Source organism: Triticum aestivum, chromosome 4A (genome assembly GCF_018294505.1).
Source record: "Triticum aestivum cultivar Chinese Spring chromosome 4A, IWGSC CS RefSeq v2.1, whole genome shotgun sequence".
Lineage (NCBI taxonomy): Eukaryota > Viridiplantae > Streptophyta > Magnoliopsida > Poales > Poaceae > Triticum > Triticum aestivum.
Window position 1 is genome coordinate 449935480 of NC_057803.1, and position 10052 is coordinate 449945531.

Below are 10052 nucleotides of genomic sequence, written 5' to 3' on the forward strand. Positions count from 1 at the left end.
GATGAAGAAGAATCCAGCAAAAGGGACTCGTGAAGATTTATGAGATAAGTCAGATGAACAAAGTGTTTTCCAAACAAATGCTCCCATGGATGTGGCCAACACGACACGTGGCGTCAGCTGAGCGCACCACATGGCTGGCCCCGCGCGTCGGCTGGGGGTGCCAATTTTTTTTTCAGTCTTATTTTTGACAAATAATTTTTTCTTCAGTCGTGTTGAGGGGAGGGGATTGAATGAATTGGGCTTTATGAGGTAGAAAGGCTGGCCTGAAGTGGAGCTGAGATGGGCTTTATGAACTCTAAATTAAACATGGGCCTGCAATTTATCATGTGAAACCGGCACTGCTGGCCTGTGCTCTTTCTTCCCCCGGACGGACGGACGGACCAGACGGAGTTGGCGGCGCGAATCCATGGCGCTCCTCTTCTTCGACCTCAGCCTCCTCCCTTCCCCCAACTCCAACTCCCGCCTTCTCGCCGCCGCACGAGCCCTCGAGCTAGGCTACGCTGCCGTCGCCCTCGATCACCCGCACCGCGGCCTACTCGCCGACGCCGACCGCTGCCACACCGCTCCCTTCCCCGCCTTGTCTTCCCTCCCGCTCCCCCCCTCTGCCTCCCTCCACCGGTCCCGCAATGGATCCCCTACCTCCGAGCCCTTCCGCCAGTACACGCGCATCACCCTCTCCCTCGACTCCGCTGCCGCCGCCGCGTCCGCGCTTGCCCCCTCCGCCGCCCGCCTCCTCCGCACATACGACATCGTCGCGGCGCGCCCTCTCACCCAGGCCGCGCTCGACCACCTCTGCCAGTCCGCCACAGAGATTGATGTCATCTCCATCGACTTCTCTCACAAACTGCCATTCCGTCTCAAGCTCCCAACGATCAAGCTTGCACTACAGGTAACCAACCTCCTTCACCACTCTAACCGAACCAATGTTCAATGTCGATGTGTGTGCTCAGCTAACTATATCTCTATCTGACCGCAGAGGGGGATACACTTTGAGATTGCATACTCTCCCCTCATCGATGATGTCAATTCAAGGAGACAAGTCCTGGCCGAAGCCAATGTTACTTATCTTGCTCTGCTTTCATTGTTCCTTCACATTGAATTCAAACATCATTTAATAATCGTGTTTAGTGATATAGTATTATTCATTACCACCATGATCTGCAACCTAGTGCACATACGCGCATATTGCTTGTGTTTCGTTTTGTCTAACAAATTCTTCTCACCTTCACTATGCTCAACACCACTGGTTTGCAGAGACATCTGCACCCTAGCTTAGAATTTTGTTTCTCAACCCCCTTGCACTAAACATGCCCTCAGCTCAGCTCACTTGTTTCTTTTGCTAATATACAGTATTTTTCTTCTGTTTGTAGCTGTTGGTGGACTGGACTAAAGGAAAGAATCTCATCATTTCAAGTGCTGCTCATAATGCTAATGAAATTAGAGGCCCCTATGATGTCATAAATTTATGTGCATTTTTGCTTGGTCTTTCTATGGAGCGAGCCAAAGCTGCTATGTCCGTAAACTGCAGGTGAGTCATATATCTATTACCTGGAGAGGTTCAAACTTCTTATTCCACATGGCCTGAACCATGTAATGATTTGCTGATGTGGCTAGTTTCTCGTACTACTATGAATGCATGTTTTTATCTTAGCATTCTTTATTGTTCAAAAATATCGGCCGATAAATCAGTTAACTGACCGATTAATCCCTGCTCAGTGGGTCACCAAGTAGTCGATTAACTGATTTTCTGGCAGACTTACTGGCTGATTCCGTACTAATCCTCTATGCGCCAGCGGCCGAGGAGTTACCAGTTAACTATTTCATGAACATTGGCATCCTTTATTTGACGGATTATGAGTTAGTCTAGACTTTAGAAGTCTCTTCTTTTTTCTCCTCCTATTTATTTCTGCCCATTTTCTTTCTATGTTTTCAAGAACTCCTTTGTATTCCTATCAAGAGGGTGATCGTTGGGTTTTGGTGGGAAAACAACTTCTACTCCCTCCATTTCTAAATATAAGCCCTTTTAGATATTTCAATACGGACTACATACAGATGTATATAGACATATTTTAGAGTGCAGATTCACTCATTTTGCTCCGTATGTAATCCATATTGAAATCTCTAAAAGGTCTTATATTTAAGAAGGGAGGGAGTAGTTTATTTAGCTTTAGCTCCACGTCTGCGTTTGCAACCTACCAGCTGTTGTGTCATTTTACTTTGCACAACTTTCTATTTAGGAAGGCACCCATTTCACCATGAATCATAATGCAATATTATGTCATTATCAGGTTGCTTATTTCCAAGGCTACGAGGAAGAAACATTTCTACAAAGAGACAATTCGAATCGATAGACTGTTACCAAATGAGCAACTAAATTCAACAAAGTATAAGGTTGGTGACTGGATTGGTTTGGATCCTATATCTTTTAAAGGTGATCGACAAACTTTGGAGACAAATCTAGAACCTTCTCCCAACAAAGATGAACTACCTGTTTCACCCACAAATTTTCCCGCCAAAGTGTTGTGTCATAAACGCCATGATGCTGATGTGTCTCTCTTTGCCGACCGGTTAGAGCAGTCTACTGATGATAGTGAAATTCCAGTTGAAACTCAAGAGGAAACCTTACAGGCTAACAGAAGCGAAGCTCACAGTGGCGCTGTTCACACCATCATGGTTAACCCTGAAAACAATGAAATTGTTATGGCTGGTAGTATGCAGGCTTGTGTTGCCTCTTCTGTTGACCAGAAATGCATTGAGGAGCATGTTGAATTTGTTGAGGATGCAATGGAATTAGATGCTACAGAATTGTGCACATTAAACCTCATTTCAGGTGACGGTACTCCTTTATCCTCCGATGTTAAGTTACCATGTTCTTCTCTTCCCCAGAGCATGGAGCTTTTTGACACTAGTCTTGAGAACAAGGATCCTGACCAACCTAGTAAAATCGTAGATCATACTAATACTTGTGCAAATCAGGGGTATATCCGCACATCTGGTGATAGGGAGGAACAGGCACCTCTGGATCATGAAATTGTTTCATGTTCTGATGTTTGCCTCGAGGGTAAGTGCCTGGACAAACCTGATGATGTTCCAGTTGACTCAAAGACTCACAGAGATGCTGCGGAATCATTGGGGTGCTCAACTGGTGGGCGAGATGATGAGACGCCATTAAATCTTACAGTTCCATTGAGTACTGATTTATGCGAAGACATTGTACTGCCAGCTCATCAAGTAGAGCAAAATGTGGATGAAGACATCAAAAGTACTGACAGTTATAAGGTCGAACCGGTTTACAGAAATGCAATAAGAATGATATCAGTGGAAAATACTCTCAGTGGTCAAGAGATCAGTTCAGCTGCTGTTGTTTATGATAAGGGGTCCAGTGATGAAACTCGGGAAAATAATGAATTGGAAGAACAGAATTTAAAGAAACCCAATGCTTCATTAGAGAAAGATGTTGCTAAAATAGATGAGGGGCCACTAAATTATGATTATGCAGATAAGGTGGATATATCTACAGCTAGATCAGGTGATATGAACTATTCATCATTAATTTGTCTGAATTGGCAACATATCGACATTTACTAACTGCAACTTTACTCTCTTGAGCACGTAATAGAGAATACTGTTTTTTGGTGATACAAACATTTCCTTTTCTGTTAGTTCTTCTCATTCTTTCATTATTATCTAAGCTATTCATGAGATGATACAAAGGGCAATTGAAGCTGTTGATATGTGTTTAAAATAAGGCCACGATAAGTAATTTCTGAAAATGTGGGAATCCTTTTTGAAAATATTACTTACTTACTTACTTACGAAGCCTTTTATCCCAAACAAGTTGGGGTAGGCTAGATATGAAACCCTTTCACGAGGACTTCCCAGGAGGTCACCCATCCTAGTACTACTCTCGCCCAAATGGGTTTCATACCCAAAAGACTGGCTAGTTTTTACGTTGGCTCGCCAAGCCTATCACAACCCTTAGATATGAAACCCTTTCACGAGGACTTCCTAGGAGGTCACCCATCCTAGTACTATTCTCGCTCAAATGGGTTTCGTACCTATGGGACTGGCTAGTTTTTACGTTGGCTCGCCAAGCCTATCACAACCCTCCTCCTTTACCCGGGCTTGGGACCGGCTATGCCTAGAAGACATAGGCGGAGTTCCTTTTTGAAAATATTGTACTTCGTTTTTTAGTATGAAGATATAAACTATCGGTATAGTATCCCATACATATCTAAAGTCTTATTGGTTTTGCAGAAAAGCGAAGACAAAAACTATTGTTGCACGGCCCCTCGTATATTCCTTTCTTGGGCTTTCTTAAGCCTGTGTCTTTCAAGAAGAAAGTATGCAAAGTAAGAGGCCTGGTCAAATCTTTATATCATATCGTCTGCCTAAAATGTGCTGGCTAACGCTAATCAATGTTAATTATGAATCATGTGTAAGGTATGAGTTCAGCTGTTCAGGAGCATATTACTAATGCTGAAGCCATTGTCAACCTGTGTCATGATATACAATAGCCGTCACTTAATTCTGTGTGACATCACTAATGATATAAGTATTGCTGCAAGATAGAACTGTATTATGGTTTTGATGGTCTATAATCAGCGAAGTAGTTTTCTAGTGTAGGCATAGATACAAAACCGCAAACTTTGACATAGTCTTGCAAAGGTTGCATGTTATGCCTCAGTTAGTGCAGGTTCCTTCTTTCAGATTGAAATAAACCACCCTGCATAATCACCATTGATGTCCAGTGTGCCGATTTGGTGAACATTAAGCTTTATTGGCTTCCCGAAGTTGCTTTAACTTATTTGTTTGGTCTTGCTATACTCTTTACTAGAATTGCCCAGCGCAGTCAAAATAATGTTGGCAGCCTCTAAAAGGGATATCTTGCCAGTCTTTTCTCGTTGTTGCCTTGGAACCGATCAATCAAATGTACTGGCACTAAAATGAGATGTATAATGTACTGTGAGGACAAGTCATCTTTCTATCACATATGTTGATGCATGCAAAATTACACATGAGTACGCGACACCCTAGGAAACTAAAAATTCTGCTCCCTTGTTGCTCAAAATATGGCAAGTCAATTATAAGATATTAAGATGATTCAGTTAAGATATTCTCAAATATCTTTTGGAAATATGTTCACCCAGATGTGAACGTATATCATATGTTTGCTCCTGCTTTGTATTTTATCAGTATAGCTTCCAGGACAACAAGACTAAATACTACTCCCTCTGTTCACAAATATAAGATATTCTAACTTTTTCCTGAATCGGATGTATATAGACATGTTTTAGTGTGTTTGTTCACTCATCTCAGTCTGTATTGTAGTCCATATTGAAATATACAAAACATCTTATATTTGTGAACAGAGGGAGTATTTCATTCTCTTTGAAAATCAACTATACCGGCTAGAAGCAGAGTCATGTATTTACTGTAGTAGTTTCAAACGATTTGACCTGGAAAAGTTTTAGAGATCATGACAGCTATAAAGGCTTCACCCCACAGATGCCCAAAGGGCGATGTGGGGGCAGAACAGAAATCTTTTCTCCGTATCATGCATGCCACTGCAAAGAGAAGTCTTATCAGCCTTCGTCAACTTAGTTTCGTTTCTACCAAATCATATGACATTCGAAATAGCACATTGGTTGTCCCTTCTGACCTTCATATTACATATCAATTGTGATGTATCTTATGATATTGTATCTGTTGAGTAAATTTACATTGGCACAACCTTTTGGCTCTTAATACCAATACTTGGAATAATTACTTATCTATCTAGTCTGTTGCCCATTCTATATATTCTTTATACACAAACTGAACAATTATTGCATCCCAACTCATTCAATGGTGGTGTGACTATTTTTCAGTTGACCTGCTAGCAGAAAGTAAAAATTACGATAACTGCGCTTTATCCTAATAGTCCCACTTGTTTTTGTTATCCTATATTCATGGACAAACAGCCACTGCCTCAGTGTAGGCTCCTTTCTCCCTCGTGATCCTCTTGTTTTTTCTCTCTCGACACACCAAGTCGTCAATGATTTAACTCATCTGGATGCAATGTAACTCTTGTGTTGACATCTCTGCAGGTTGTATCTAGAAGAAAATCATAACAACTGTTGGCAGTATACATTTCAAGAATTTTGCTACATACCAAAGGCAAGCGGATCTATTTGCAATATGATATCCTGATGCGCTTTGACTTTATCTTGTCGGTTGGCTAAGGCCACTTGAAGGTTGACTAGCTCGTGTCGTCAGGCTCTTGAGTGGGGTACTGTACGGATTCATCAGAGGATGTGCCATTATAGGAGAAGGGAGTCTTGCAATTGGTTGTGGACACTTCCAGTGATCTTACCAACCAATAGCCAACTGAAAACAGCGTCCTGGATCTGTAGCATCAAACTTGTGTCAACTAGATGCTTGAAACAACACAGATCCTTGTGGGGGTCTATCTTGTAGCTTGGAATTTTCAAAAGTGTTAATGATTCTTCTCCACTGAAGTAGTCTCGAGAGATTCACTTTCGAAGGTAATGATAGTAGTGGCGCAGACTTTCGAGGGACAAAGTCTAATCAAGGACTGTCTTTCACACTTGCATTCCGTGTCGATCAATGGTCATCAGTCCAGTGAGGGAGAGGTTCATGTGCATCTTAGTTTTTGCAGTTTTGGACATAAATAAACACGCGAGACCTTTACCTTTGCGTCCCATGCTTTCCATTGTTCCGATTAACACATGATTAGGAATGTTGGGAAGTTAAAAGCAGCCAAATATTTGGCATGCCTAGCCCCACGGAATCGCGGTTTTGCTGAACGGAGCAAAGTGGCAGAGCCTGTTTGTTGCTGTGTAGTCAATTGCAAGTTGAGCACAGTGCATGTGTAGTGTAGGTGCTGAAAAGAAAGGCATATGGTTTTAAGGGTTTGAGTGGGAAGAGTAGGAGATGGCCCCCAACTTGCTCATGTCTCCAGTGCTGGATCCGGCTTGCCTGCTCCTTTCCCGTGCTCCCACCTCATCGAACGGCTGTTTTTTTTTTCTTTTTTCTTGTTAATATAATCATCTCCCCCCTGATTTTAAAGGGGTGGGGCCGGGTCTTATTTTGTTCCAATCAAATCAAGCCACGTACACGGGAGGAGAGGATGCAAGTTTCATCCTCCAGTGCTGCCCTTAACCCACATTCTTGCTATATAGAGTCGTGACTGCCAGCTTTTATTTATCCTGCTTGTGCCGTGTATCCACAATCGATTGAGATTCCCCAATGTCAGTAAAGTTGCATGTATTGGTGATGGTGCCTCCTGCATTGAGCTGGTCTGCGCGTAACATGAGGGAGGTCATGTATGCTTGCCAGCTTGTTTTTGGTATAGCTTGTATCTGCATGTCTCCAGTAGTGTAGTACCCACGTATTGTTGTTCCAGGAAAGATAGAATTATGGTATGTGTTTGCCACGACTTTATATCGTCACTGGAATGGTGTCATCGCACAAGGTAGTAGTAGTAGGTCGTTTCAAATCAGAGTTGACTTGCGTCTTAAGGACGCCAGACGTACAGAGCAATAGCACTGGCTGTACATACTGGGCGCACACATATATAGAGTGGTGGATCTCCATGCCGGTTACACCACCCAACGAAGAGTAGCCAGTAGACCGACAGCGCAGGCGCGAGTCCACGACAGTCGGTGATGTATCACTGGAGCACATCGTCTTCAGCTCCTTGTTATAGCAACAGCGGCAGCGGCGGCGGCAATGGTCCCTTGCTCCCCTCCATGGCGTCCAGCAGCTACGGTGATCTGCTGATGTTGCAAGAGCAGCAGCAGCAGCACTACTACTCCCAGTCGATGCAGCGTGTGATGAGCGCCGGAGACCTGCAAGCTCTGCCGGGGCCGGGGCCGGGGCCGGCTCCGGTGGGGCGGTACAGCGCGGAGGAGCGGCGGGAGCGCATCGAGAAGTACCGCACCAAGCGCAACCAACGCAACTTCCAGAAGAAGATCACGGTACGTTGATCTTTGGCAGTCTCGTCGTCTGGTCGGTAGCTAGTACTACGATGCATGCCACGTTGAGTGCGTGTATACTCGTCGTCGTGTCAACTCTGTGTGTTGTGTTTTGGTTTTTAGTACGCTTGCCGGAAGACGCTCGCGGACAGCCGGCCGAGGGTGAAGGGCCGCTTCGCGCGCAACGTCGACGACGACGCAGCAGCAGATCAGCCGGAGGATCCGACGACGACCACGACGACGGCGGACGTGTCTCTGCTCAACGACGCCGGCAGCAGCAGCAGCATGCCGCCGGAGTGGTGGCCGGCAATGCAGGGCGCGCTGGCCGTGGAGGACGACGAGCTCATCGCCTCCTACCTTGCCGTCTCCTCCATCAACCTCTACTAGTAGCTAGCTACCTCCTTAATTGCTCCTCGCATCGATCTATATAGTACTAGTTACCTAATTTATCGTCTACCTTCTCTGTCAACAAAAAAGCTGGCTATATGTACTGGAACCGCCACTACTATTCTTCACGTGTTTATGTTAATATCAAAACGACCAACTAAGAAGATTTTCTTTAACACGAGTTAGGGGCATGCAAAATGGTGCTATCAGTGTCACATAGAATATCTGTCATAGAATATCTGTCAAGGTGGAGGAAAGAGAAATCAAAAGAAAAAACTTATCTTTTGGCGAACGTCGGTTGGGAAGGGGATGGCAAGTATACCTGGCCAAACCTCGGGCCGGGCCTAGCCAAGCCCGAGCCAAAAAACCTGGGACTGAGCCCGGCCCGGCCCGGTCATCGGGCCTAGTTTTTGGGCCCAAGCCCGGCCTGAACATGCAAAAGCCCGCCAGGCCCCTTCAGAAAACTGCAAAAATGACGGGCCCGGGCCCGGCCCAGGAGCAGCGTCGGGCCGGGCCGGGTCGGGCTTTTTCGGGCCGGCCGGGCCGAGCTGTCCATGGCCAGGTCTAATGGCAAGCGAACGTTTTTTATGACAAGTTTATGTTTTTTTTAGAAAAGAGGGGACTCTCCGGCTTCTGCATCAGAACGATGCATACGGCCACATAAATAAATAAAATAGGTTCAACAATGATAAATCTTGCCTTTTTGTCGTATTATTTTCTTCTTCCGAGAAGATGTCATGTGTTTCTAAAGAAATTGCCACCCACCCTCCCACAATATAAATTGTCATCATTTTTATTTAGAGAAAAGACATCGACCGAGCCCGACGATGAATTAACATAAGCATCAACCAGCCAAAATTACAAGGACGCCCATAGGCAAAAAGAAGGAAAAAACGGTAAGATATAATGCGTTGGCAACAACAAACTAAGCCTCACACGCTACGAACAATGAAGATAAACACTGGGGCATGGAGCCGAAGATGCTGAGGTCCTCCTCTGTGAACGAATCACCGGGGACAAGAACATGCCGGTTCTGAGGAGAGAGGAAGACTGACACTGTTGACGTAAGAGGTCTTGAGTTCAAGATCTGGCTGGCGCAATTAAATTGCAGCCCACTTTCGGTTCATGTTTAGGTCTGAGGGAGCGACACATGAGGGGGAGTGTTAACGTATAAATGTATTGCCTAGTATCTTTCATCAGATCGGTCTTTTGGTTGCATTGGCTAGAGCATGCACTTCTACAGTCACCAGCTGGGAATGCCATCACCAAGCAACAACGGACCCCGCCATGGTATATCCAACCAAATCCATCTCCAAAGAAGGCCACAATTGTTGGGATCTACAGTAGGGTGCGTCGACTGCAAATTAAAAATTTCCTACGCGCAAAATAGCCAAGAACATACTACGGAGATGGATCACAGTTCGTTACCACTAGACGCGCAGTGCCGTGCAGCGGAAGAAGAGTTGGGGCAGCGCGTCCGCGTGGATCGTCTCCTCCTCGTCCGATCTCCCTCGTACAACCGGTGGTCGGTTCCCACATACAGGTTCGCCGGAGTGGCGCAAGTGCACCGCCTCTAACGGTATCCACGCGTGCAGAAGGAACGTCGTGCGGTGGACTGCTAGGTACGATCACACAACCGGCGGCAGTGGAGGTGTCTATTCGCAACACATGCAAACCCTAGTGACA

At 45.2% G+C, this 10052-nt stretch overlaps 2 protein-coding genes across 3 annotated transcripts; both read left to right on the forward strand.

Annotated features, from left to right (window-relative positions):
• The first annotated feature begins 334 nt into the window (after positions 1 to 334).
• LOC123086297 (uncharacterized) lies at positions 335 to 6693 on the forward strand. Of its 2 annotated transcripts, none has more exons than XM_044508046.1 (6): positions 335 to 889; positions 977 to 1057; positions 1371 to 1528; positions 2289 to 3529; positions 4258 to 4443; positions 6090 to 6693. In XM_044508046.1, the coding sequence occupies exons 1-5, from the start codon at positions 407 to 409 to the stop codon at positions 4407 to 4409; spliced, it is 2115 nt and encodes a 704-aa protein (XP_044363981.1). In that variant the 5' UTR covers positions 335 to 406; the 3' UTR covers positions 4410 to 4443; positions 6090 to 6693. The 2 variants fall into 2 exon arrangements, with proteins under 2 accessions (XP_044363981.1, XP_044363982.1); XM_044508047.1 differs by having other exon boundaries at positions 337 to 889; positions 4258 to 4352.
• An 804-nt stretch (positions 6694 to 7497) lies between these two features.
• On the forward strand, positions 7498 to 8551 carry LOC123082065 (two-component response regulator-like APRR7). The gene is made up of 2 exons (XM_044504491.1): positions 7498 to 7982; positions 8103 to 8551. The coding sequence occupies exons 1-2, from the start codon at positions 7671 to 7673 to the stop codon at positions 8364 to 8366; spliced, it is 576 nt and encodes a 191-aa protein (XP_044360426.1). The 5' UTR covers positions 7498 to 7670; the 3' UTR covers positions 8367 to 8551.
• The last annotated feature ends 1501 nt before the right edge of the window (positions 8552 to 10052 follow it).

Excerpts from the sequence above, each read along its gene's own strand:
- LOC123086297 (XM_044508046.1), top strand. The coding sequence starts at position 407 with ATGGCGCTCCTCTTCTTCGACCTCAGCCTCCTCCCTTCCCCCAACTCC. Across the intron at positions 1,058-1,370 it reads AAGTCCTGGCCGAAGCCAAT|CTGTTGGTGGACTGGACTAA; the intron begins GTTACTTATCTT and ends TTCTGTTTGTAG. Across the intron at positions 3,530-4,257 it reads TATATCTACAGCTAGATCAG|AAAAGCGAAGACAAAAACTA; the intron begins GTGATATGAACT and ends TTGGTTTTGCAG.
- LOC123082065 (XM_044504491.1), top strand. The coding sequence starts at position 7,671 with ATGTATCACTGGAGCACATCGTCTTCAGCTCCTTGTTATAGCAACAGC. Across the intron at positions 7,983-8,102 it reads ACTTCCAGAAGAAGATCACG|TACGCTTGCCGGAAGACGCT; the intron begins GTACGTTGATCT and ends TTTGGTTTTTAG.